At 39.8% G+C, this 26,618-nt stretch overlaps 10 protein-coding genes across 10 annotated transcripts; 4 read left to right on the top strand and 6 right to left on the bottom strand.

Moving 5' to 3' along the window:
• Positions 1-588: 588 nt before the first annotated feature.
• Positions 589-2,375, top strand: BDF20DRAFT_813212 (thiamine diphosphate-binding protein; the record flags this gene model as incomplete). Its single annotated transcript, XM_053076863.1, has 2 exons — positions 589-681; positions 774-2,375. The coding sequence occupies 2 exons, from the start codon at positions 589-591 to the stop codon at positions 2,373-2,375; spliced, it is 1,695 nt and encodes a 564-aa protein (XP_052938749.1).
• Positions 2,376-2,579: 204 nt separating this feature from the next.
• BDF20DRAFT_910012 (uncharacterized protein) lies at positions 2,580-4,819 on the bottom strand (the record flags this gene model as incomplete). The annotated part of the gene is made up of 3 exons (XM_053083663.1): positions 2,580-4,416; positions 4,496-4,643; positions 4,732-4,819. 3 exons carry the CDS (start codon positions 4,817-4,819, stop codon positions 2,580-2,582), a joined length of 2,073 nt encoding a protein of 690 aa, XP_052938748.1.
• Positions 4,820-5,192: 373 nt separating this feature from the next.
• BDF20DRAFT_910011 (chitin synthase) lies at positions 5,193-11,646 on the bottom strand (the record flags this gene model as incomplete). Its single annotated transcript, XM_053083662.1, has 4 exons — positions 5,193-5,290; positions 5,365-8,585; positions 8,654-11,047; positions 11,321-11,646. 4 exons carry the CDS (start codon positions 11,644-11,646, stop codon positions 5,193-5,195), a joined length of 6,039 nt encoding a protein of 2,012 aa, XP_052938747.1.
• Positions 11,647-13,314: 1,668 nt separating this feature from the next.
• On the top strand, positions 13,315-16,580 carry BDF20DRAFT_261335 (P-loop containing nucleoside triphosphate hydrolase protein). The gene is made up of 2 exons (XM_053075025.1): positions 13,315-14,634; positions 14,705-16,580. Exons 1-2 carry the CDS (start codon positions 13,433-13,435, stop codon positions 16,494-16,496), a joined length of 2,994 nt encoding a protein of 997 aa, XP_052938746.1. The 5' UTR covers positions 13,315-13,432; the 3' UTR covers positions 16,497-16,580.
• A 1,500-nt stretch (positions 16,581-18,080) lies between these two features.
• BDF20DRAFT_849877 (uncharacterized protein) lies at positions 18,081-19,379 on the bottom strand. The gene is made up of 4 exons (XM_053079926.1): positions 19,158-19,379; positions 19,079-19,090; positions 18,384-18,995; positions 18,081-18,275 (listed from the first exon to the last, which is right to left on the bottom strand). The coding sequence occupies exons 1-4, from the start codon at positions 19,231-19,233 to the stop codon at positions 18,148-18,150; spliced, it is 828 nt and encodes a 275-aa protein (XP_052938745.1). The 5' UTR covers positions 19,234-19,379; the 3' UTR covers positions 18,081-18,147.
• Positions 19,380-19,670: 291 nt separating this feature from the next.
• BDF20DRAFT_910008 (uncharacterized protein) lies at positions 19,671-22,187 on the top strand (the record flags this gene model as incomplete). The annotated part of the gene is made up of 11 exons (XM_053083661.1): positions 19,671-19,838; positions 19,916-20,092; positions 20,163-20,284; positions 20,352-20,406; positions 20,486-20,626; positions 20,688-20,840; positions 20,908-21,061; positions 21,129-21,233; positions 21,307-21,646; positions 21,722-21,751; positions 21,830-22,187. 11 exons carry the CDS (start codon positions 19,671-19,673, stop codon positions 22,185-22,187), a joined length of 1,803 nt encoding a protein of 600 aa, XP_052938744.1.
• A 145-nt stretch (positions 22,188-22,332) lies between these two features.
• BDF20DRAFT_814383 (uncharacterized protein) lies at positions 22,333-23,033 on the bottom strand (the record flags this gene model as incomplete). Its single annotated transcript, XM_053076970.1, has 2 exons — positions 22,333-22,795; positions 22,876-23,033. The coding sequence occupies 2 exons, from the start codon at positions 23,031-23,033 to the stop codon at positions 22,333-22,335; spliced, it is 621 nt and encodes a 206-aa protein (XP_052938743.1).
• A 677-nt stretch (positions 23,034-23,710) lies between these two features.
• BDF20DRAFT_849875 (uncharacterized protein) lies at positions 23,711-24,368 on the top strand. The gene is made up of 2 exons (XM_053079925.1): positions 23,711-23,939; positions 24,054-24,368. The coding sequence occupies exons 1-2, from the start codon at positions 23,739-23,741 to the stop codon at positions 24,123-24,125; spliced, it is 273 nt and encodes a 90-aa protein (XP_052938742.1). The 5' UTR covers positions 23,711-23,738; the 3' UTR covers positions 24,126-24,368.
• Positions 23,711-25,506, bottom strand: BDF20DRAFT_969036 (uncharacterized protein; the record flags this gene model as incomplete). Its single annotated transcript, XM_053085001.1, has 2 exons — positions 23,711-23,939; positions 24,054-25,506. The coding sequence occupies one exon, from the start codon at positions 25,504-25,506 to the stop codon at positions 24,154-24,156; it is 1,353 nt and encodes a 450-aa protein (XP_052938741.1). The 3' UTR covers positions 23,711-23,939; positions 24,054-24,153.
• Positions 25,507-25,556: 50 nt separating this feature from the next.
• Positions 25,557-26,597, bottom strand: BDF20DRAFT_849820 (Metallo-dependent phosphatase-like protein). Its single transcript, XM_053079924.1, has 3 exons — positions 26,391-26,597; positions 26,225-26,306; positions 25,557-26,148 (listed from the first exon to the last, which is right to left on the bottom strand). Exons 1-3 carry the CDS (start codon positions 26,557-26,559, stop codon positions 25,626-25,628), a joined length of 774 nt encoding a protein of 257 aa, XP_052938740.1. The 5' UTR covers positions 26,560-26,597; the 3' UTR covers positions 25,557-25,625.
• Positions 26,598-26,618: the final 21 nt, after the last annotated feature.

Here is a 26,618-nt window from a genome sequence, read left to right as displayed (position 1 = left end):
AGTGTTTGAAGCCAGAGTAAATGTGTGTAAAGGGCTATGAAAGGCTGATGCCGCAAATTCAGCAAATCACGCAGCATTCAGTTCATAGAGATACTCACGCCAACAGATGATGCTCCTGGTGTGCTACTCGAATTCCTGAGGAATGGTAGAAAGTGTAACCAAAAACCATATATCAGAGCATATTTCGCCGACATGAGATGACTTTTTATGTTTGCACTTCTATGCATATCATGCAAATTTTATTGTAGGTTTTTCTTAAAGCATTCTCCCTGACTCTGTCTTTAAAAAAGAAGAGTACACAGAAATTGCTTGCTTTATCTTGGAAAAAGAAAAAAGGGCCTCGTTTGGGCTGATTGCAAATATTAAAGATAAAGTTGGATTGATATCATACTAACGTATTCCATCCAAAATCCTAAAAAAATACGCAGCGGAGACCTGTTTTATATTTTTCTTTTTAGTTTTCGAAAGCAAAGTAGCAATTCATCCCATTCGGCCTTTTTACCACTTTCTTGCCTTGTGTCTTCTCATTTTTCGCTAACCTTTAAAACATTTTTTTAAAAAAAATAAAAGAAAAAAGGACGACTCAAAATGCCTAACGTTACCATAAGTGAATATTTATTGAAGCGTCTTAAAGAACTCAACATTGACGTTATCTTTGGAGTCCCCGGGGACTACAACATGGTAAAACCTAAAAAAAAAAACTTATGATGGTGAACAAGAATGAATGCTAATGGATGATACGATCATACTCTTTCAACTTTTTTGAACTACAGCCGTTATTGGACTTTATCGAAGATGATAAAGACCTTACTTGGGGCGCCAATGCTAATGAACTCAATGCAGCTTATGCCGCCGATGGATATGCTCGCATACGCGGTGCTGCTGCTCTTGTTACCACTTTTGGTGTCGGCGAACTCTCTGCTATGAACGGCATTGCTGGATCGTACTCTGAGATGGTACCTGTCATTCATATTGTTGGCACGCCTGTCACCACGGCACAAGACCAACAGTCTCTTTTGCACCACACCTTGGGTAACGGTGATTACCAAGTATTTTCAAAGATGGCCTCCATGGTGACAGTTGCTTCGACCCATATTACAGCCGAAAGAGCTACTTCCGAAATCGATGAGGTGATCAAGACGGCCTACATCAAAAAAAGACCTGGCTACCTGGCTTTTCCTCTAGACCTTATGACACAAAAGATTGATATTCCAGAGGATGTCTTTCATCAGCCCTTGAAGCTGGATATACCTCGTAATCCATCCGAGGTTCAGGAAATTGTGTTGGACAATGTCATAAAGGCGATAGAGAATGCAAAGAGACCCACGATCATGGTGGACGGTTGTGCACTGCGTCAACATATTCAAAAAGAAGTCAATGAATTTGTACAAAAATCAGGCTTCCCTGCATTTACCGCTCCTATGGGAAAAGGCACCTTAGACGAAAGCTTGCCTAATTTCCGCGGCTGCTACAGTGGCACCGTCTCCCTGGAAGGCGTCCAAAAAGAAGTAGAGCAGGCTGACTTGCTCATCGAGATTGGCTCCATCAAATCCGATTTCAATACAGGCAACTTCACGTACGGATTGGACAAGAAAAAGACGATTTCCTTGCATAGTTTCAGCACAACCATCTATCACGCAGAGTATCCTGGTGTCGGCATGGTCGAATTGATACCACTCATCACAGCCCGCCTGAAAGAAACGCGTCAGTTTGATTTTCCTCAACGCGCCCAACGCATCCCTACAGACACCACGACGGACATCATAACACACAATTACCTTTGGAACAAAATAGCCGATCTTATTCCAGTCAATAGTATTGTTGTTACCGACACGGGCACGTCCGAATTCGGTATCTTTGATGTACACGGGCCAAAAGGAACACAGTTTATCAGTCAAATACTGTGGGGATCCATCGGTTACTCCGTTGGTGCTGCCTTGGGTGCTGCCATGGCAGATCGTTCAAAGCGTGTCTATCTGTTTGTCGGTGACGGATCCTACCAACTCACGGCCCAAGAGGTATCCGTCTTTATTCGTCAAGGCATCACGCCTGTCATATTCCTGATCAACAATGAAGGTTACACGATTGAAAAAATGCTACATGGCCGCGAACGCGAGTATAACAATATTCCAACCTGGGAGTACAGCAGTAGTCTGAAATTCTTTGGTGGCCATACTAAACAAAAAGTGGCTAAACGCAAGCACAGCCCTTCACAAGTTGGCGTGGAAGCCAGAGTCACTACTCGTAAAGAGTTTGAAGACACTATGGAGAAGGTTCAGCAACAAGCAGATAAGATTCATTTTGTCGAAATTGTCATGCCAGAAATGGATATCCCTCGTCAGCTTGATAAACTGGTCGAAAATGGGCAGAAATAAGTAAATCCATACAACATATTCATGCAAAAGCAGGAGCGTTTGGGATATCACTGGCTATATACATTATACGGGCTTTTTATTTTCATTGTTGTGAAACGATCAACATATTTTTGCTTTTGACATCTATGTCTACATGTATATGTTATTTTACAATATTTACACTTTGAAAAGATAAAAAAATAAAAAGAGAAAACAATAAAAGCCTTATTTTCTTGCCCAAGAAGTCCACTTAGAGAAGAACCCGCTTCTTTGCTGTAGTTGTGGACGGTGTGGGTGCTTATCGTTGTTTCTTTCATTCATATCTGAAGAATCTGCGTCGTCGTCTGCGTCATCTTGACTGGTTGTATTGTTGTTATTGCTACTACTGCTCAGTAAATGCGGAACGCCCTTACGTGCAAGATGAGTGATATTATCGAGACTTGGCCTTAAATCGAGAGCTTTACGATGCTGTGAGTGGTGTTGAGTGGTGTCCGTGGAATGCCAGCCTAGCATGCCTACCGTATCTTTTCCTTTGGTAAACCATCCTTTTTTATTCGCATTTGTTTGCTGCTGCTCTGTAAAAGCCCTCGCTTGTGCTGATGGTGTGTCATTTTGTGCACCATCTTTTTCCGACTTATCAGAGTGCAAGAGTTGGTAACGAATATTATCCACTTCGCTTCCTCTATCTAGTATAACGGAAGGTCGTGGTAAAGGTTCCTCTTCCTCTTCTTCTTCCAAGTAATCATCCTCCTCTTCGTCGCCATCATCTTCTCCTTCATAACCTTTTTCTTCTTCCATTTCAGATGTTATTGATAATGATGTGTTGTTATTTGTAGCTAACGAGTTTTTCAATGCTGTTGTTCGTAGTTGTTGTACAGAATCCATGGAATCCTCACGTTTTGGAGCAAACGTGGACTGCTGCGATAAAGAAAGATGACTGGCATTATCATCCGTATTTGTCAAGGCACCGGATGATACAAGAGAGCTTAAGGATCCCCGTCTATTACTAACATGATATGATTCCTGTGAATTCCGTCTGCTGGACGAATCTATAGAATATCGGCTCTCTGCTGGTTCTTTAGTGCCTCCTAAATCGAATGCTCTGCGTTCTAGGGATTGCAAATAGTTATCTTCTTCATATGAATTAATAACGCCAAAACCATACCAATCTTGTGGTTGCTGATATTGCTGCTGCTCATCGGGTACTTCATGACTATTAAGATACAATTGTGATATAGAACCGAGATTGCCACTGCTGCTATTGCTGGCAAATCGTTGTTGCTGAGGCGATGTTGGATATAAGAAAGAGGAAGAGTCTTCAGAAGAACGTGGCGATGCACACACTTCTCTAATGGGTATATTGTTTCGCACTGCTTGCTGATGACAGCGCTTTGTATGCATATAGTGATCAATTGAAGTACGTGGTGTCGTCGGGCAGGAATGATAAGAAGAAGAGAAAGTAGGCTCATCAAGGGATGGTCTGTGCGTGCTGGAAAAACTCCGCCGTGAAACAGCAACAGGAATTGTCTCTGTAGCGCTATGACTTTGGCTGCTGTTTTTGGTAGTAGGCGTCATAGTCATTGAGGACGGTAATATGCTACTTTGTTGTGGGGTAAAATGACGCTGATGGCCTTCAAATATAGATGGTAAACTGGGTCGACGTATTCTCGGTTGTTTATCAGAAATACTTCGTTTATGACTGGTTGATATTGTTTGATGAAGAGTGCCATCAACTGATTTTCGGCCGTGCATACTTTTGGCCATAACATCGCTGTTGTCCTCATTGCTACTAGAAGAAAATGCCCGCGGCCGCCTTTGGTTCTTATGACGCTGCTTTTCTCTAGCTGTTTTGAGTAGTCTGACAATTTCGGTTTCATGTTTCGCTAGAGCTATGTCTAGAGGGGAAGTTCCATATTTGTCCTTCACATCGACACGGGCATTATTTCTCAGCAACAGGTCTACAACTTTTGTACAACCATTAGCACACGCTACATGAAGTGCTGTCGAGCCCGTAGCGCCTGATACAGCTTGTGATTTATTTTCACTATACTTCTTCGACCATCTATTCAATATTAAATGTGTTTCAGTTTGACATGTGTCAATTAAGTAGGGTTAATGAATACATGTATAATTCTTCTTACTTTTGTATATTCACATCGGCACCTCTATCAATTAAATACTGAATCACTGCTAAATTATTGTCACTTATACAAGCCAGTTGTAGTGGCACAAAACCATTGACTACAGAGTTGATAGGGACTCCATGGTCCAGAGCAAATTTTACGAGCCCTTTTCTCCACGAAAAACGAAAAGCGCAAAAAAATGAGTAAAATTTGTTCTACCAAAACTTTATCGTTTTTTTTTTGCGGCGTCTTACCAACGTTGCCTGTAGTAGCAGCCCAATGCAGTCCAAGTAATGAGTCTTTCAACCTTTCTTTCTTTGTGTCATGAGAGTTTGAAAGCATAATTTCGCAATGTCAAAAACACTGAAGTAAGAAAAAAAGAGAAACAATCTGCCAGAAAATTTTCTTGTGTCTTTTCATGCTGTTCTTCATGCGTAAAAATAGTTTTGTCCGACACAATTTTTTTACTCTCCCTGAGATTCTGATTGATAAACGCATGTGTATTAGTTATTCTTTTGAATTAGTCTAGAAAGAGATGTACTTTTATTACGAGTTGGCTTCAAATGTATTTAAACAAACAAGGGTGTCGAGGTCATTAAATATAAATAAGAGATGCAGGTTTTTCTTTAGAAAAGAAAGGTTACATGAGAAAAGATAAAAAAAAAATGTGTACTAGTTTGTTGATGTCTATTGTAATGGTAGTGCAAAAATGCCATTAAAGTCTGCCTTGTAGAATATATTCAATGCTAGTATTGATATATTCCTTTTTAGGCGTCATATCGAAACCAAAGAATGCGCTTAATTGCTCGCGAACTAATCATGCGTACATAAAAATGTTAATATAACAGAGATAGCGATCGTTGAAATACGACGGCTCAAATTCTTACCTTGCTTTTTAGTTATACTCATCAAATTGGCTGTTTGCAGAATATTTCGAATTTCTGATAGAATCTCTTCATCAGTTGGGAAACCGGGTGGAGTCATAGGTTGGATGCCGGCTTGCGACGCAGGTACTGAGAATTGGCTCATTGGTCTCATAGGCATATCATATTCACTTTGGTTACCGCTTAATACGGGTTGCTGCTGTAGAGCCTGCTGACCGATTAGCATACTGCTGGTATCCGCCTGTGGTTGTCCCATCATGAAGCTAGCATTGCTCATCATAGGTGTCATTCGTCCACTTGCTGCAAAGTCAGGACCGAAGCTGTGTACTGACATAGCTTGTGATGCGCGTGGTATACCAGGAGGTACCATCATATAATCTTGCGCTGCTGTTGGTCCACCGTATTCAGAACCTCCAATAACTGAACCGGCAAAACCAGCTCCTCCCATCATGGGACTATGTGCCCTCTTTTTGTCATAACCAGCCATATTCGTATCACGATAGTAATCATAATCGCCTCCAATTTGACTTCCACCGCCATACTGTGTTCGGTTATCGTACATACCAGTACCACGAGAGTTGTATGTATGGTAGCTCTTGTACGTGTTGCCAGTAATACCTGTTTCACGACTTCCTGTAGAGCCCATTTCCCATAGCTCTTGTTCATATACACTCCATTTCTTTAGGGGAATCATCTTCTCGTCAAACTTTTCGTCATCAGCCACAATGATTTTCTTTTGCTTCTTATCACCGACCACAACACGAGTATTACCCCAAGAGAAATCGTCGAAATGCCAGAAAGAATAAATGGGCAGGAAGAAAGAGAAGACAGGAATGGCCAGAATGTAAAATATCATCCAACCAATATGCTGCCATTGCCGTTTCAGAATGAAGAGGATCGCTTGCAAGCCATAAATACCGGCCAACATGGCGAGAGCCAAAATTGGAAGTGGTCCCGTTTTGGAGGCAATAATGTAAATGAGGTATACTAAGTAGACCACAGAGACAGGTAGTGTCAAAGTACCAATTAAATCAATCAAAACAACGAAGCGCATTGAGAAGCAGCAGAAGCCACAAAGATCAGGTAAGAGAACGACTTCGAATAAATTATGGATAGTAGAATTGATCCAACGACGACGCTGAGATAGAAGCACCTTCCAGCGATCAGGAGCTACCGTCTTACATTGGGCATGTGGCGTAAACTTCATTTTGTATTGAGGAAAATGTTTCATCATCAACGTTGTCAAATAGCGATCTTCACCCAAATGGAGCAAATTTTTCTTATGTAAAGTATCAACATGGTTATCAGAATAATCATGAATCACCTTGGGAGAAATAATCAAAGGCTCGTTTTTAACAGGAGTACGGATCCGGTACATACAGAAACAGCCAGGCAAGCAAGTGACAGAACCAAACAAAGACTCAAAAGCCTTGGCCAAATGATGGGAAATGTAATATTCATAAACTTGAATCATCGTTGTCCAAGAGCGGTCTTCATTAACGAGCTTTGTTTCACCACAGAGACCGATAATGCGACCATCGTGAAGCATACGCGAAATCATATGGTTCAAAGCATCTGGCAATACTTCTGTATCAGAATCGACCATTAGAATGTATTCATAAAAGGAGGGGTTAACACCAATGACATTCTTAATCTGATGGAACATTTCCAGTTCAAGAGGTGTCATTTCACTGTCAAAATGCACCTTATTCAAAAAGTTCATACATATCATTTGGGAATCACGTTTACCACGGTTACCAGGTTTGGCACGCTCAGAGGCCTTGCCTACCTTAACAATGACAACGTAAGGCACGACATGGCCTTCGCATTCATAAAGGCCAGAGTAGACTTTACCATAATTGAGTTGCTTGGAGCCTTCACCAATAGATTTGAACATTAAGGGCTCAGGATCATTCTTCGTATCATACCCCAAGACGTCCAATACAATACGAGGCGTTGGCCGGTCGTTACCACTACCCATAATCATACCATCAGCAATAATGAAGAGTAATTTACGCTTATCATCATAGTTCATCACAGTAAGAGAATCAATAGTCTTCTTTAACGACTCTTCATCTTCGGTATAACAGGGCACTTGACAAATGACGAATTTATCATGATCCTCGGGCGTAGGCGCACCCCCAAATTGAAGGGCAGCCAAAAACTTGACACCAATAACAACACACATTAAGATAGCGAAAGAAAGCAACATATAGTTGGTGAATAGACACCTAGCCGTTTCACGCTGATCAACGTCGCCAATATAGAAAAAGTTGTCCAGGCAAGCCATGTTCATTTCTTGTTGCTCTGGAGTCATTGTGTTCTTATATTGGTTCCACTTGTCCGTCGCATCGGTACCACTGAATTTGTTGAAGATCTCTTCGACCGTCGGATGCAAGAAGTGATAGTCGCTGGAAGTAGAGCCAGAATCATAAGTTTTAGCAGTCGACATGTAATCATTGATATCGTAAACACGGCCATTAATAGCAAGTGCCAAACGGCTCCAGCCTTGATAATCCTCGTAAAGTTGCTTGACGGGGACGACTACTTTACCTTTTTTATAGAGGCTCATTGTGGGTATAAAATAATTCCAGTACCAGTGAGGATCTTGCATTTTGGTTAACGTTGTTACTTGTAGTTGATCTCCGGAGTAATGTACAAAGTTGGTCAAGACAATAGTGTTGTTTGGCACCATCTTGATTGTGGGAGAGGTTACTAAACCAGAACAGGCTACGGTTAAAGGAGGAGGGATGGAATAAGATACATCCAAGCCAGCTACTTGTGCCATTAGATCAGTTGTGCCAATATAAGGCGAAGAACCGTGCTGACTTTTTGCAAAGTTTGTGATGTCGTAAACTTGTCCACGGACACTGACAAACATGTCATCTGGAATACCGTGTGCTTGAACATTTGCTGTAGAATACATTTCTTTTGTTCCGGGACAGATAAGCTCTCCCAACGCAACGATAACAAAAATGACCATGGCAGAGAAAAAGAAAATCAGAATACAGAGCGTTACTTTTTCACGCCAGGCCATTTGAACATCTTCACGCTTCATTTTTCCAAACCATCTTAAGAAAGGCGATGGAATCCACCAAGTCATCAACCATACAAAACGTATCCACCAAATACGTACAGCTGTAATCGGCATTTCTTCGATTGATTCATGTTGAGGAGTGTGGTAGTCTTCTACCATTTTACTCATATCCATATTGGGACCGAAACTAAATAAAGTAATATTGCTGTTAATGAGGAGTAAGTTAATAACACACATTAAGCATAGCGAACTCACCCTTCAGCCAAACCTTTCATACCCCATTCAGATTCTTCACCCCATTGGCTTCCTTCTATGTCACGTTTAAGGCCGTCTTCACTATCCATATAGCTAGCATTATCTTCGAACCCTCCACCTGGCATATGGCCATCAATATAACCTCCACCGAGAGGTAATAGCCTATCTTGACTGTCTTGATGGAATCCACCGGCGGCTGGCATTTCACCCATCATCATATTCAAATGGCCATCACCACCGCCCAGCATAGCAGTGGCATCTGGATGGCCGGGGTCCATCATCTCTTGCTTACCGTCACCAGCCCCAATCAATCCTTTTGCGCGCTCACGCTCTTCTTTCTCAGCTGCACGTAATCCGTCTTCCAACTCCTTCCAAGTATCATAAGTAATCCAAATCATATCTTGACCTACAAATGCATGTGCTTCTGACCAATTCATAATGGCAAAAATGTCTTGAACCTGTTCCCGTTCTGATTTACCGTGGTCGATCTGTAAAGAATGCACGAAGCCTTCATAACGTATGAGGAACTCGCTGAAGCTATAATAATTTGCATAGTCATAGTACGAACAACGAGCGGTGATATCGGGTAATAAGAAAGACCGCACCTGAGCTTTCACTCTCTTTGCATCGAAAGCGTCTGGTGATTGGGTATCGTTCGGTCTAATGTGAATAATGTTATAAAGTCGGGTATCTGCCATAGTGTAAAAGAGATCGCGGAGGGTCATATACAGTTGATCCATAACCGTTGTTACTTGCATATTCTGATAGGCTTCTTCAGCCTCTTTGATAAGCTTTTGTTTTCTGATCTCATCTGCATCGGCCTCAGCTCCTTCTGGAATTGGCATGTTCGTGATATCTGTGACGTTGTTATTGGCATTATTATTGTTGCGTCGCTTATTGGGACGTTTCATAGAAGGTGCACGTGTAGGTTTACTGCTGAGCTGAGCTTTGACAATGGTACGGTCATCTTTAGGATGTGATTCGGTTGCCATGGCTGAGCTCTCAAATAAACTTGATACGAAGCTGTTGGTGCTGTTATCCCGCAATAAGCTGACAAAGTCAGGTGAAAGATCATCAAGATTCTTTTCTAAGAATGACTCAACTGTATAATGAACAGAACCAGAGAAATGACTGATGCCGAATGAATAGGCATGGCCAGATTTAGAGAATGACGGATGTGAGCCATAGGATCGTTGCACGGTTGCGAGGAAGTTGGCATTGGTAGCATCTGTAGCACCTGTTTGGTATTTGGCACAATCACGATCCATGACTCCGACAATACCTCCCAATCCGAGTGCAGCGGATTTGTGTACATTTTTCTCGTGTGTATGATCCTGTTCTTTGCCAACAATCAATTCTAGGCAAGTTGCATTGTCCATAGTTGTTATTTTGGGAAGTGGAACACCATCCCGTGCCATAATAGCATTCAAACCGACTGAATCATTAAAACGTTGATTAATGATAAATTGGTGTACACGTTCGTTGGCATAGTTGGCACAAAATTCTTCGAATCCATTGGATTTAAAATTTTGGAAACCAAACTGATCAAGAATACCAATAAAATTTGCAGGCTCCGCATCGTTGTAACATATTTTTGTATTGATGGTTTCTACAATCCATAGGAATAGAACATGATAAAGAGCCCGAGCAAGCGCATCTCTTTGTTCAGCCGCACCCTGGGCATTCAAAAACATTGTACAAAGTTCTTTTCGGATTAATCTCAGCTTGTAAGTCAATGATTGCTCTAATTTAGTAGGTGATACACCCAGCATTACAGCAACTGTTTCTAGAACTTCTGTATTTTTGACACTACACGCTTCTTGAGCTACGTTTCCACCATCATGATCATCCTGAAACTGAATGTTACCGATATGCAAAATGGTGGCTAACAGTTGAAAAATCTGGGTTACTGTTTTAGCCTTGAAGCCACAGATTTTCAATGCACTTTTGAGATCGGCAAAGGCAACTTCATCATTGATTTCCGGTACTTTGATGGTTTTCGATTGGGCAAGATAGTTAAACGACTCGGGTGGAAAATTGATATGGAGTGCTGCTTGCTCTTCAGGACTTGTACCAGCTAGAAGCGAATAAAAGACATTATATAAACGCTCGTCTTTAGGAACTATGGTGAGTCTAGATTTGTCAAACGCATAAGTCAGGGTTTTTGCACCAAGAATACGTCCTCTTTCAGAGAATTGAAGCTCTTGAAACATGCCATATTTTGAAGCCGAAAGATTCTGCGTAGTTTTACAGTTGCCAAACGCTTCTAAAATAATCAGCGAGTTTTTTATCTGCTGCTGCAGCTTGTTCTCCTTCTTAGAATGTGTTGATAACAATAAAATTTGATTTAAAAAGTGTGATTTTGTTCTACTTTTCCCTGAGCCAGTAATACCACTAAAGCGTTAAGGAAATCCAAATTTGTTCAGCAATTAGTATCCAATCATTATTTTATCCTAAAATAACTTGCCCCACCCCTTAACGTGGACATAAATCTATTCATGTATATCAACATCTCCCCTCACAGCCCTCCTCACCCTCATTTTTCTCTTGTTCTCTCTCTCTTTTTATGAGCCCTCTGATTAAGTGTTAAATGCAGAATAAAAAAAAAAAAAAAGAAAAACAGAAAAAAAAAAAAAAAAAGATAGAAGAGTCTTTACGACACATTACCTCAAGATGATACTTTGATCTTCACCAGTTCTTCGCATATGAAAGTAGACCCGCGCAGCCATGTCGTATACATGAGGCTGCATAGGCTGTTTATTTCCTACTATATTTCTGTATCCAACATCGGCGTATGATCGAAGAGTCGCATCATTTAAAATTTCGAGTGGCTGGTATGGATTTACAACAATCAAATTATAATGACCTGCACGGGTATAAGGTTGATTTTTCTTGTATCTGCTGGCAAGCAAATTTGTAATACTGTCTTCTGTTGGTGGCTGACCAGAAGAATTAGTCAAACAAGTCAGATCTATTCGCGAATCGTCTTGCATATTGTTTTCTGTGGTTATCTTGAAAAGAAATTCAAAAGTAATGACTTTGTTATTACTCTCGGTGTGAGATAATATGAAATCCGTCTACTATGAATGTTAAACTGAGTGCAGCCTAATTTATTTATTTATTTTTTGTTTGAAAGGGAGGAGAGAAAGAGAAGACAAGTCCAAACAAGATAAAAGAAAAGAGAAAGTAAGGAAACCCTTTAAAAAAAGAGAGATATAATAATCTATCTTGTCTCCCTTTTTTTAATCTTTTATTTGGTGCAACGTCTAAATAGCCATACACAAAGCAAGTAAGTAGAATAAACACTTTTCTGCACTATTTATACTTCAAGCCGAACCCCTTCTTCCTTTTATAGATTTATAAAGGTGATATTTGTGCAAGGCTGCCACCTCTCTCACAGGATCCATCTTTTGATTTCGGATGCCTAAATTTAACTTTTTTTCGACTCTGCCCCAATGACAAACTCTATCAAAATATGTTTGTACAAGGTGAATAGGGTCCGCTATATGTTGAACCAACAAATACACTTAAATGAGGATTTGCAAAGCTTTTTCAAAATGGATGTCTAGCATATTTTCGGATTGCTTTTACATCAACGTACTATTAGAGACCCTTGTACGAATGGCTCGCATTTTTCTTGCAATGTCGAAAATTGATATTTCCTACTATGAATGATCTATAAAATCTTTAGAAGCTTTTCGCTTCGTTTCTAATTTTATGATATGGACTCGGATTCTTCATGTATAGTATCTATGCTTATTTTTATTAAGCAGCCGAGCTGCCGTACGCTGATACTTAATATGTCATAACTATAGTCTTGTCTTGAACTGTATCTCTATGGTTGAGGTTGCCCTTGAAAAGTTTATTGTACGCTCCTGTTGCGGTCTGTTAATGCTCTGCTTTGAACACGGTTGGCGGCACATACTATTAACTATTCCTTACGCTGGTTTTATTGATAGGCCCTCAATATTGTTTATCACTTGGTCTAACAGATCAAAGGACAAACTATACGCTTAAATGATTGGCTAATTGACTTCAGGTAACTATTTCTGATCTGCCAATTTTATTGAGACGCAGCATGACAGCTTTTAACATTTTATTTTGGATTTTTTATCTTTTCTCATACCGCGTTGTTTCTGCTTTTTTCCCCTTTTGCTGTTCTTCTCCCACTTTCCTTTGCTGGATACTCACTATTTGACTAACTAAATATCGAATGGAGCCTGTTGATTTAATATCCAATGATGTAAAGCATTGTTTTAAAAAATTATCTGGATTATAAACAGCTAATATCTTTCTTATTTGCTCATGTTAGGAATTGCGACAAAGATTTCCACCTGTTAAAATCAGACTACGACCATGGCCTTACTCTTTCAGCAGCGTTAAAAATGTGACCAAGACAGAAAATAGATACGTTGTGGAATTTATAGATGGAAAGATCGCTAAAGTAAGGAGTCCGATTGGTTTGCTCAAGTTTCTAAGATCATCCGTTCCTGATCTTACATTTGATTTCACCCTTTCGTGTAGATCGCCGAAAACGAAATAGAAGGGAAATTGGCAAAGATTCTTCATGTGTTTGATTCGAAGCAGGGCAAAAATTTTAGATTAAATGGAGAGCGTCATATAAATGAAGAAAGCAGCGATGACCCAGAAGACAGCCTATTAGCTTTATCCATCCGGAAACGCTTGCGATCGCGGAAAAGACGTCTTTCCAAAATAAAGCAGCACGATATAGTAAATACTGTTGACAGTGATTATGACTATAGTACGGGCGATAGTCGAATGACCACCAGTGATTCCCGAGAAAACAGTCTTGAAAATTTTATTGTTAATACAGATGATGAAGTGGAGGCTGCAGAAACGACTATCACGAGACGTCAGCGTAAAGTGATGAGGCCAGTGACCTACGAAAATGAATTTAAAATCCGTGAGACGATGCGAAAAAAACCCGCAAGAGCACCTTCTGTTTATATACCATCGTATAAAGATGAAGATTTTATCAAAAGCCACTGTCATTTTTGTACCTCATGCGGGCGATCCGGAAATGTTAATGGAAATGGAGCCTCACCTGACACTACCGTCCAGTTAGGAAAAGAAGTAGCAACCAAACGGCTTCTACTTTGTCAAAATTGTTCTTACAGCCAGCATAATAGCTGCTTCTCAATAAATATTGTCAAGTACCTGATTAATTTTGAAACGGGAGAGTTTACATGTTCTCTCTGTAACAGCAAAACCAGCAACAAAAGCAAAGATTGTGTCAATTGTAATCGATTAGCTACCAATGACAGCAAAATTTCCTTGCGTTGCCGTACTTGTAAGAGATTATTTCATCGCGATTGTATAAAAAAAGGTTTGACCGTAAAGCTCGCAGAAAGTGTTAAAGATGAAAATATCGACGAATTGTACAGCAAAGGCCAATGTGTAGAATGCTTGACTTATTTCTGGAAATTGAAGCGCAAGCCTAAGGCAATATTAGCAAATCGCGAGATTGATGGGAGAAAAGAAATGTATGTTGGTTGGCAGGATATGTCCTATAGGCATGCAGAATGGGTTTCACACAGTTGGATTCAGGCCGTTTCTCCTCATATGCACGCTGCTTACGAGAGGAGACTAAAAGCTGGGAAAATAGTACCCTTTTCACAAGATTGGTTGCTTATTGACAGGATCGTAAGTGTTGAATGGGAAAATAAGTCTAAAAATGAAGCTAGACGTATCTTGGCGGTTTATAAAGATTGCGAATATGGTGAAGCTGTATGGGATGAGCCTCCTCAAAAAGACGATCCGATTTTATACCCGGACTATGACATTGCTTTGAAAAGATATATTCAGGCCAGCCAAGTGAGACCACCAAAAGGCATCAAAAATTTGGTAGGAAAGGTGCGTACAGCTGCTAGTGTGGAGAATTATCAAAAGCATGCGATAAAATCACAGCCTGAATTCCTGAAAGGCGGCACTTTGATGCAGCATCAACTGGATGCCTTAAAGTAAGTTCAAAATCAGTCAAAGGTAGATGCAGTTCAGAACAAATCATTTCTAACACATATACACCAATAGTTGGTTGCTTTATAAATGGGAACAAGCCCATAATTGTATTTTGGCTGATGATATGGGTTTGGGTAAAACAATTCAAATAATCAGTTATTTGTTCTACCTGTATAAGAAATATCAGATATACCCTTTTCTGATTGTTGTACCCAATAGTACAGCAACAAACTGGGTGCGTGAGTTCGAAAAGTGGGCATCCGAGATGACAGTGGTACCTTTCTTTGGCGGAAAAGTAGCGCGTGAAATAGCAACTAAGTATGAGGTCTTTAACGAGAGAGGCGAAGCTAAATTCCATGCTCTTGTTGCAACTTATGAATCAGTTCAAACCGAACCTCAGTTGCAAAGAATATTTTGGCCTGCATTAGTCGTAGATGAATCGCAGCGCTTGAAAAATGACCGAACCATGCTATATCAACATTTGAAAAGACTGCATTTGGATCATATTGTATTGCTTAGTGGGACACCATTACAGAATAACTTACGTGAACTGTTCAACATGATGCACTTTATTCGCCCAACGGATTTTGTAGGCACAGATGCCGAGAATTACGATGACTTGAAGAAAGAGCAGGTGGATGAGCTTCACACCAAATTACGACCATATTTTCTTCGACGTACTAAAGAGGAGGTTTTAAAAAATTTACCACCCAAATATGAACTCATCGTTCCTCTCTCGATGACTATCCTTCAAAAAGAACTTTACAAGCAATGCCTTAGTCGTGAGATTTACGAAACTTTAGCTGAAGCAACTGGAACAAAACGAAGCAAGGGATTAACCAGTATCTTTGTGAATCTACGGAAAGTTTTGAATCATCCATATTTGCTAGATGGGGTTGAGAAGCGAGATCCCAATCCCGAACAAGTCCACAAAGCGATGATTGAAGCTTGCGCAAAATTAAAGCTTTTGCATCAAATGCTACCAAAACTCAAAGAAAAAGGGCATCGTGTATTGATTTTCTCCACAATGTCACGTACACTTGATGTTATCGAGGATTACCTCACATATGAAGGTAGACGCTTTGTTCGAATTGATGGCAGCGTAGGTGAAAGAGATCGTGTCAGAGCAATGGATTCGTTTAATAACCCCAACTCTACTGTTGAAGTATTCCTGCTGACAACACGTGCTGGTGGTGTGGGGATCAATTTGACTGCAGCTGATACCGTTATTATTTGGGACTCTGACGCTAACCCATATGCTGATCTACAAGCTATCAGTCGGGCCCACCGTATAGGACAAACAAATATGGTGATCATTTACCGCTTTATGACACGTCTGACTGTCGAAGAAAAGATCTTGCAGATTGGTAAGAAAAAGATGGCTTTAGAGCATGTTGTAGTAGAAAGAATGAAGAAAGCAGAGGAAGGAGAAAACTATGAAGACATTGAATCTATCCTAAGGTTCGGTACAGAAGCTCTCTTCTCCGACGATGCCTCCGCCGATATAACTTATGATGAGGCAGCAATTAACAACCTCCTTGACCGAGAGCAGTATAAGGAAGCAGCTGAAGAGCAAAAGCGGAAAGATATAGAGGATTTGGAAGGAAAGGCTAAGGAGCAGAATGGTCTTGATTTTGGGTTCGCGAAGATCTGGCAAAATGACGGTACAATTGAAGAACTTCCAGCTGATGGTGAAGACGAAAGGGAGAATAACGATACAAATTTCTGGGAGAAGTTTTTGGCGAAACAAAAAGCAGAAGCTCTGAGAAAGCGCGAAGAAAAGAGGTTAGCAGAAGAAAATTTGGGTAGAGGTGCCAGAAAAAGAGTAGTAACGGTAAGTGTTCTGTGTTATAAGGAAACATGACCCTAAAGCTAACTGTTGATTCTATAGACCTACAAAGAAAAATTGATTAGAAGCAAAGGTGAGGAGTCCAAGGATGCAGAATTCGTACCAGGGAAAGAGAAGGACTTCGAACAAGATGATGAAGATGAAGGATTCACTACCGATTCTAAGGCTTCAACAAAATCCTCAATGAATTCTGAAAGTCTGCCCAAGAAGTCAAGACGAAAATATAAGCGCAGAGAAAAACGAATAGATCCATTGCCTATTTCGCCGATCGGAAACCCTAGTCCAGCAAATACGTCTGCTGGTTACGTCCAACCATCTGCTCATCTGTTGGAGGGGCAAACAGGAATACCGCATGTGCAGGCTCCAGGTGTGCAGACACCCTCAATTACATACATGCAGCAGGTTCCAGCAACGCAACTTCCTCAAAATAACAATGGACAACAGGTTCCAGCAATGCAACCTCCCCAAAATACATATGGACAACAGGTTCCGTGTACGCAACTTCCTCAAAATACATTTGGACAACAGGTTCAAAATGCGCAAACTTTTCAGAATACATGTATACAGTTACCTCAGTATTCTACCCAACCTTCGAGTGACTTTCAGCCCGCTCAAAACAGTCAACCACCCGTCCAGAACCATTATCCACCCGCATTAGTGCAACAGTACAACGTACAGGTCAATCAATTTCCAATTAACCCCCAGTCTAATCAAGGTTTGCAAACTGCACAGCATCACTCAATACCACAGCCCGTGCCTCCTTCTAATTTAAATAATGGTTCCTCCTCTACAGCATTACCCACGCCCACAGCCGTCCAGAATGTCAGTACGAAAACGATCCCTTCCATTTCGCAAGCCTTCTTCACTCCGAATGAAGAGCTACTTCGCAAATATATTCTTTCCACTGGTTTCATTCAAGGTGTAGTTGACAAAACCAATGAGATATGGAAAGGAGTAGCAAAAAACTTCAGCGTACGTTTGGCTAGTGAAATCTTCCACACTCCTAACGTTGAGGATGCCAATACTAAAGCAATAGTAGACGAAGCAGTCAAACTGTACTACAAGTCAGCGTTTGATTACTTTAATCTGGAACTGAATAAACTAGCTGAAGTAGACCGACGTGTAGGGTTCAATTCAGATTGTCAAATGCTGTTGTTCCATATGCGTAGTGAACTTACCAGGAAACACTGCAATTCATGCAAAGTTGCTTTGGTTGCAGATATACACAAAGCAATTGAGTATCTCATGAAAAAACGCTCAGAGATGGATCTGGAGAGGAGACGTCAAGCCGTTCAACAAGCTCAATTGGCGCTTGAAGAACAACAAAAGAAGATGCAAGAGCAGCAGCGTAAAATGCTTGAAGAGCAACGTCGATTTGAAGAACAGCAGAGAAAATTACAGGAGGCTATGTCTGCTATGTCCAAATCTAATGACAATCATCAATGTTAAACTATTCCCCCCTCCCATTGTATATTTATTGTTTCCCTCCAAATTTTCCTACGCAAAGAAGCGTCTGAATTTGTAAAATGTAACTCAACCCTCCTTCTTATATGTATGTTATATAAAAGACGTGGTTTGGTATAAAGTGCGTACTGTACAGTCTCAATTTATTTTAAATAAGTTCAATTGTGAGGTATATATTAAGCTTTTAAAAGCAAGTTAACGATCATTTAAGGGCTGAAACAAGTATTACAATTGACGTTATAACTGCAACACCAACGGCTGTTATCAGTGGCATAAAGGATTCATGAAATGATCTACTTCCACCCAAATAGCATGTAGGACAAAACATGGCTATATGAATGTCGAAAGGAAAAAAGAAGCAGTTTGTTAGTCATGTATAATAATAAGGAACTCACGTTCTTTTGTCTTTACGTTAGGAAAAGTGAAGATGATACTTACAATCTGTTCTACCGACATATGCTTCTGTAGAATACATAGCGACGACCAATCTTGAATCCGGCATCAACCAGCCAGGACTAGGAAATGCTTTAGGTCCTCTCTGATCATACACCCAAACGGTATAGTAACCTACCATCAATGGTGACTCTGGCGGTAAACGAGCCAAATCCCAATTAGCTGATGTTGCCGTGCCTGGAACAACGGCTGCCGTGTAAGTTTGCTTTTGTGGATTTGCCAAAGCTACTGTCAAATTAGCAGGCTGAACCTTTAGTACTTTTGGATCTACTGTCCACTCAAAAGTTATATTAGAGACGCCAATTTTGTATAATGGAGGGAAAGTTTGATTAGGAATAGGTTTTTTCCATGTCAAATAAGCAGGTGGTATATCGTTCGAAAAAGATGCATAAGTGGGTTTGCCTGCGAACGGGTTGGCATTATTAACAGGAGCTGATTGAGTCGCATTTGCTTGTGTTCCATTTCCTGAGAAAGCAGCTGTGCTTCCAATTACTGGACTTCCTGATCCTGTTTGCGCTGTAGCGACAGCTATAGAAGTTGCTTGCGGTTGACTGCTTGAAACTAAGGTTTCTTGAGCTGAGGGTGATGACACGCTACCTATTTACCAAAATAATATTGTCAACAGCGACTTTTTAAATCCTTTCCTTTCTCTTCTTGTTGAACTATGAGCAATATAGTACCTGTTTCTTCGGCTATAAGAGGCAGAAGTAAAATTTAGATACAGTAAAATGAAGTTCTCTCAATTTTTATTGCTCAAACCTCTTTTGTATACTTTTCGTCCATCAACGAAGAGTATCGAGAGTGATATTATAAGTGTTATACTAAGCAAGCGCATTACGATATCAAGTTAGAGATTTTTTGAAAAAATCAAACAAAAAGACGAGTAAGAAGAAAAAGATGTACGGGGACTTCTGTTTCGTTGTTTACAGCATGCCACATTGTAATTCTCTTCAGATAAAAGGGAGACATGATAAAAAAGAGGGAGAGCTAGTATATCATGCAATAGGGATAGAGAAAGATGCAGTCCCAACGAGAGCTAAAAATAATATCCTACCACAAAACTACAATTTTAGGAGATCTGCGTAGAAACAATGCTTGTGGGATACGCTCATACACAAAAAATTGTCTTTCAGGGCAATAGAAGAAATCAATTTCACATGAACATCACTATTTGAGCCAATGAAAAAGGCCCATTTTCTTAGCACCATCTCTTTCATTCATTGAATGAGTTTCGTCGTCAGTATTGGTGTCCTTTTACTTATTCTTGTTATAATGAACTTCCGAGAAGCTGATAATATTGCACGCCAAATTACTCAAAAATGGTTGACTTTGTTGAAAAGTCATGTAAAGCAATCCTCGGATGTGCGCGTCAGATCGTTCCTGCATCAGCTGGAAAAGAATGGCAGCATTGCCTTTAAGCATGACGATCAACGCTTAATGGTAAAGCTGGCGTTTCCTTTACGAAAATAAGATTTACAACCGATTAAATAACTGTATAGCAATAAACGGCGTAATAGGATCGCGCTTTAGACTGTATACCTCTTCAAAGACTCTATGAGGAAGCTGAGAACGAGCTTAACGAACAAGACCGTGAAGGATCCTTGGAAGACGCAGTTATTAGAAGACTATTATACTGGTTCAAAAATGAGTTTTTTAGTTGGGTGAATAATGCTCCTTGCGACTATTGCCGCAGTGTAAGTTAGAGAAGCTCATAGATATTTAATGATAGCAGTTTTAGTATTCATATGTAACTGCTGAATACAGGAACAAACCCAATCAATTGGGCACACTCAACCCAATTCCGATGATATGAAATATGGTGCACATGTTGTTGAATTATATATGTGCTCGTCATGCAACAATACAACTCGATTTCCAAGATATAAGTAAGTTTTATTAATCTGAAAAAGCTAATGGACAACTACTAGTATAGTCTAATTACAATATCTAAAGTGACCCAGGAAAGTTATTAGAAACACGTCGAGGAAGATGCGGTGAATGGGCAAATGTATAGTGCGACATAAAACAAGTTCTTCCCAAAACGCATTATTGCATGTTAATCATACCTTACTTATTCGAACTATCAGTGTTTTACATTATGTTGTAGAGCAGTCGGAGCAGAGGCGCGTATCGTATACGATACAACAGACCATGTTTGGACCGAAGTATACTCTGATTTTGAAAAGCGCTGGGTGCATTGTGACTCTTGCGAAGAAGCTTGGGATAAAGTAAGACTTATGACAAGCGAAAAATTAAAGATGAGATAAGTATTCTTAATGGCTACAATAGCCTTTATTATACAGTGTAGGCTGGAATAAGCAGCTGAGTTACTGCACAGCATTTTCTGCTGTTGAAGCAGTCGATGTGACAAAAAGATATACCAGGAATTGGCCAGAAGTACTCAAAAGACGTAATAGAGTGCGAGAAATAGAGTTAAATTTGGTAAATCAGTGCATTCATATAACGATTGCAAATCCATTAACTGTTTACGTTTTTAATGCTATTTTAGTTTTTGCATACTTTAACCGAAGAACGGCAGAAAAATTTAAGTTCCGAACAGAAAGACGCATTGAATGAAAGACGCGTACAGGAATTGAAAGAGTTGGAAGAAACCAGTAAAAGAGCGATCATAAAGAAAGACGAGATGATAGGCAGACATAGTGGTAAGTACCAATAATGTAAAACATATGAAAAAGTATCCTTCCTTTAGAGTGAGTTCGTTTACGGTAGTCTTAAAAGGTTCACTAGCTTGGCGTACGAAACGAGGGGAAACAGGTACGACTGCTATTGCTCAGACAGAAAATTGGATGGCAACATTGGATATTACAGCATTGAGTAAAAACCATAAATTCATTATAATTTTGAGTGCTTCAATATTATAATTGCCTTCTAATTATTTTTTCTTTAGAATTGTCAAGGTTGTTCATAAGAAGGGACGTTGAGGTTCGATTGCTTGGCGACTCGTCTATTCTAACAACAGAAGGCGTAGCAGATGCTACAGAAAATCAAATGATTCGCCTTACAAAAGCAGTGCCAGATCAACGAGGCGCTGCATTTTGTAAGCACCCCATTCCATTAAACGATGGTTTAGAAGCCTTGGAAGTGGAATTTAAATTTCGCATTACAGATCAAAATGGTTTGCCTGCGTTCAATGGCGCTGACGGTTTTGCATTTGTCATACAAGGACAGTCTGAAGATGCTTTGGGAAGTGGTGGATGCGAACTAGGCTATGGGGGTATTCAATATAGGTAATACAAAAAGTGAAGGGATGTTGCCCTCCCCCCCCCAATATCCTTACTTATAACTTTTATTACGCTTTAAAGTCTAGCCATCGAGTTTGATACTTATCAAAGGTATTATTGCATAAATTCTTAGTAGTTGAACAGCAGAGGAACTAAATCTTCAAGCATACTATGCAACCCTTTAAATAGTTCAGACAGATGTGCAGACCCTTCAGGGAACCATATAAGCATACATGCGCGTAACCCACCGCTAGGGAATTCAGCACACCACGATTACTCGCTGGGTCATACTTCACGTATTCCTTCATTGCAAAATGGCTCGTGGATGAAAGCTTTGGTTAGACTGATAGTAAATGGAACAATTGAAGTGGGCCTTGCAGAAAATAGTGACGATAAATTTATACAAGTCCTAAAAGTTACTGGACATAATTTCTTGGATTACTTATTGCCAAAAGAGAAAGCATGGGTAGGGTTCTCTGCCAGTACTGGCGGATTATCACAAGCGCATGATATCATATTTACATCTATTAAGGAATATAGGCCATAACCAGGTCGATACTGAATATTCACGTAAAATAATATAGTATTCTCTTAAATAAAAAAGGAAAAAGAAAAGATAAATGTAGTATGATAAATATGATTGATATGTTAAAAAATGCTATTATGGGTTTGCTGATTGGATGTCCCAAGAATCAGCTTTTGCTGAATGAATGTATAACTATAATGCACAAGAAATCGGTTAATACTTGTTGACGTACACAGTTCAATACGCGACAAGTACATACTGTTCGTTTCGGTGGAAAGCAGGAATAATCAAGATGTTCAACATCTGTCACTTTAAATACCAGTAAACAAAAATTATCCAAGGCTATTTCATGCAGTACTGATTTCTGGCTTTTATCAAGAGATTGACAGTTGAATGATTTGAAGGCAGACTTGGGCGTTTCCGCTCGTGACGGCCAAGTGAATGTGGCTCTCGCTTTCGAACTTAGTTTATTCCACTCGTTTAATCTCTGCTGCTCCCAATAATCAGCGGTAGTCTGTCCATCATTACTACTTATTTTTGGGGGTGGAAACCGCGTCAATTGCGTAGGTGCCGATGCTATGTAGAATTTTCCAGTGATATTGTAGTATTCTTTGGTTTTTGGCATGATCCTAAATTAAACGTACGTTTGTTGCTTCCATGTTACTTTAGCTGTCGAGATAAAGATCCAAATTACATTTCACCTACTTACCAACTAAGTTTAGCTTTTGGATCGGCTTTGATATCACCCATTAACAAGCTATCGTTTATAGCAAGCTGAAACTTTAAGAAATGACTATCGTCTTCTAGGAGCCCTCTAAATGGTAAGCAATGCATGGCAACGTCACCTGATCGTTTAAGCTTAGACATAGAAACAAAGACTGCCAATGATAATTTGCAGTTGTCAGTTAGTGGCTGTGGTATGTAGATAGCAACCGCAATACGCATATTTCTATACCATCGTTGTAGTGAGTAAAATTGTCTGAATAGCTTTTTGACAATTTCTTTTGCCAGGGTATAGAGGATAGTGATTCAAACACACTCGAAGAAGCCAACATAGTCCAACTTTTTTACTGTATACTGAATGACAAACGGAAGAGAAGTACTAAATGGATCCATTTAGTTGAAAAGTTGATGATTATTGCATGTCACTTTATAGGGGGGTGAGCACTGCAGGTACGATAAAAGAACAAATGAAATAAATGATACGCATCTGAATGAGTGTGCTACATAAAGTCTGAGTTGGCATGCTAGACAAACAATAAGATCTGAGCAGATTTCTGGTTCATTTATGTTCAACTTTTTTATTCCTTCTTATACTAATAAAATGACATCGAAGTTAAACTCACTTAGCTTAGCACTTATACTCTATATTGGAATACTATTATGCCTATGCAGCTCACGCATAGTACATGCGTCGATCGAGTTTCGAAATCAAGATCATTCGAACTATGGAGGCGATGATGAGGACACTAAAGCGTAAGTTTATACTTACTCTAACCTAACAGAAACACTGCTTACTCGTCCCACACAATGACTATATGTAGTCATATTAGAGAGCATCTACAGGTACTTATGGAAAAGGCTGAAGAGCTAGGAACTTTACCACCTGAGTTGGGCGAAGAAGATATGATCTATTATCTGTTCCTGATTCATGATTTAAACGGAGACGGGTTTTTGGACGGGCATGAATTAAGAGAAGCGTTTACAGATTTTGTTGGCCACGGAGAAAATAACAAGAATGATGATAATGTTGCTTCTTCGTTCCAGATTCCGCTAGAGGAAGTTACAGAAATGGTGGATCATGTATTATTGGAGGACGACATGGACGGCGAGTAAGTTGAGATTCTTGACAGAAATGAAAGTATACTCATCTATAAAACTGCTTACATGACAAATAATAATAGTGGCTTGATCAGCTGGTCAGAATACCTTGAATCTCAGTCTTATCATGGCCAATAACATTCATAACCATAGGATTTCTATTTATTTAGAGTAATTGTATAAAAATGTTGTATAAAAGCGGTATCAAGCTGTCTAAGGGGCCAGGTATACAGTATCTTGAGCAGTCGCCATGTTTAGCAATGTGTCCATCTGGCCTTGTAGATAGCATTTTTTCGGTTACGTCCAAAAATAACCCTCCACTTGCTTCTATGATCACCCGAGCAATAGCATTTCGTCGTTGTGTCTCACTCCATCCATAAGGTAATTTTGCATAATGTTCATCAGTGAATCCATTGGGCTGCAGTAAAGGGTGTCGAGCATCTTGACAAAATGGATGTCCAATCATGGACGATGTATAAATAATTAATGTGTTGGGAGCGTGATCACGAATCAATTTTAGAGTATGAAGAAGCTGTTTTGTAAACTGATCGTCGCTATCATTAAGTACAGCTGTCCGACTGAGGATAAGAATTGGATAAGTGGTGAGTAGTTGAGTAGTAGCGAAGGGCCATTCTATAATGTTTGGATAAGCCGAAGCAATGTGAGTAATGGCATTTTGAGGAGGGCGACGACGGGTGGATAGGATATCATTTCGTATATAACGTAAACGTGTATCTTCTTGTTCACCATTGGTAGTGCCATCACTGCAAATAGTGTGATCTTTGCAATTGAGTTCGCCATAACACACGCTAGGCTCTGTTCGAAAAGCATCTAGTAGAACTTCATGATATTGATAATGAACTAAATCACCCACAAGGAGCATATGTCGACCGTTGATTGCTTTACACCATCTTTGACTATCTACTGCTTTAAAATGACTCGAAGATGGGGCAGTGGCTGGACATTGATTCGATATGACCCATTCATAAGCAAGCGATTCTTTTCTATTCTGCTTATCACAAGTACTGTACAAAGGATCCTGGATATGCTTCAAGTGAAACACATCCTCCTTTTTTACCCACTGTCCTTGCGTTAACCAACAATCAACCATTTGTCTGAATTCTAGTGTTTTTTGAGGGTGTTGGTCTGCCAATCGTGTGCCCCTGAGTGTTTGAATACCGAGGATTTTGTCTGCCAAGCGCTTTGCTTTCTCTACAGCTAATCGCTGTATAGCAAGGCGCTCTTCTGGTGTACGATGAGTAGTTGTGATGTTGACATTAGGCTTAAATCGAGGTCGAGTATGTTTGGCTTGATACCAAGGAAAATCCCAATATGTTTTCGATCCATCATCGATGTCTAATTGTAGAACTGTTTGTTTGGTGACATTTTGTCTTTTCTGTTTTTGCTCACTGTCAGTGACAATGGTCTTCGTATTGTGGTGGTTACTTTTGTTGAATAAAAGATAAACAATGAAACCAAAGCAGGAAAAGAAGAATATTAGAAAAATTCTTCTTTTCATTATGGATAACGAAAAGGGAAGGATTCCTTTTTATTCATGAAATAAATAGCAATGTAATATGTCTGAAAAGTTTCGTGTAAGATTAAATAAAATAGGGGGATGTAAAGTCAGAGTTATTTTCACTTTTTCGGTATGTCAAATGTGATGGGTGTTTGGTTTGCTCTATATCGATAGTCACATAAACTACCATTGATATATAGTCTTCCTGTTGCCTTATCCACAACACTACCATGCGCTTCGTGAATGTGGCCAAAAATCGATACTTTTGGCTTGATCACGTCCTCGATTTTTTGTCTGAGATACTTACATCCGACGTGTTGCTTCTGCCGATACATAATCCGATCACAGAATCCATACGGCGGTGTATGTGTTACTAGTATATCTACGCCTGAGGGTATATCATTCCAAATTTCAGACATGCCTTTGTCATCTAGCATAAATGCTCCACCGAGGTGAATAGGAGAGTAGGGGGATCCAAAAAGGGTATAACCGCCTAGCGAAGGAGGTAAGGTAAAGAGCTCGTGCTCGAGATAAATGAGGCCATGGTGTTCCATGAGAGATAGAATGGTTTGACGGTGTTCAATATGTCCGAAGCACTCGTCAAGTGCATGGTCGTGATTACCGGCTATAACAATTTTGAGTCTAAAGGATTTTCTATGTTACAAACCTGTGACGATCCATTGGATTGTTACTGCGCCATGTTACTGCTGCTACTAACCTGTGAGGTAAAGATCCCAACCATTGTATCGTCTTTAAGTATTCATCGAGTGAGCTTTTCTTTGTCAAGTCACCAGAATGAACTAAGCAATAAATTAAAGATGCATATATTAGTCGTGTGCTGTAAAAACATAATCAAAGTGTTGTTTGCAGGTTGCGCACTCTACTTAGTATGTCCCCTTTTGGTATACTGAAATTGATTTTGCCATGCGTGTCAGAAATACAGACAAATCTAATTTTACTATTGTTCGTGGTCATATTATTCTTTGGTTTGAAGTAGTTATCAAGTGTATTTACAGAAGAAGAAGAAGGGATATTTACAATTGTAGGATGCATCTCTAATAGTGAAAAATATACAAGTATTTTAAAAAAAAAGAAGAAGAAAAAAAAAAAAA

The sequence above is a fragment of the Mycotypha africana genome, assembly GCF_025528875.1.
Source record: "Mycotypha africana strain NRRL 2978 chromosome Unknown BDF20scaffold_2, whole genome shotgun sequence".
NCBI lineage: Eukaryota > Fungi > Mucoromycota > Mucoromycetes > Mucorales > Mycotyphaceae > Mycotypha > Mycotypha africana.
This window is presented reverse-complemented; position numbering and strand designations above follow the sequence as displayed.

Coding starts and splice junctions, on each gene's coding strand:
- BDF20DRAFT_261335 (XM_053075025.1), top strand. CDS start 13,433: ATGACCACCAGTGATTCCCGAGAAAACAGTCTTGAAAATTTTATTGTT. Junction 14,635..14,704: donor CATCAACTGGATGCCTTAAA/GTAAGTTCAAAA, acceptor ATACACCAATAG/TTGGTTGCTTTATAAATGGG.
- BDF20DRAFT_849877 (XM_053079926.1), bottom strand. CDS start 19,233: ATGCGCTTGCTTAGTATAACACTTATAATATCACTCTCGATACTCTTC. Junction 18,276..18,383: donor ATATGTCGGTAGAACAGATT/GTAAGTATCATC, acceptor ACATTCATATAG/CCATGTTTTGTCCTACATGC.
- BDF20DRAFT_849875 (XM_053079925.1), top strand. CDS start 23,739: ATGGAAAAGGCTGAAGAGCTAGGAACTTTACCACCTGAGTTGGGCGAA. Junction 23,940..24,053: donor CTTCTTCGTTCCAGATTCCG/CTAGAGGAAGTT, acceptor AAAACTGCTTAC/ATGACAAATAATAATAGTGG.
- BDF20DRAFT_849820 (XM_053079924.1), bottom strand. CDS start 26,559: ATGCATCCTACAATTGTAAATATCCCTTCTTCTTCTTCTGTAAATACA. Junction 26,307..26,390: donor ACCAAAAGGGGACATACTAA/GTAGAGTGCGCA, acceptor TTTATTGCTTAG/TTCATTCTGGTGACTTGACA. Junction 26,149..26,224: donor TTGGGATCTTTACCTCACAG/GTTAGTAGCAGC, acceptor AAAATCCTTTAG/ACTCAAAATTGTTATAGCCG.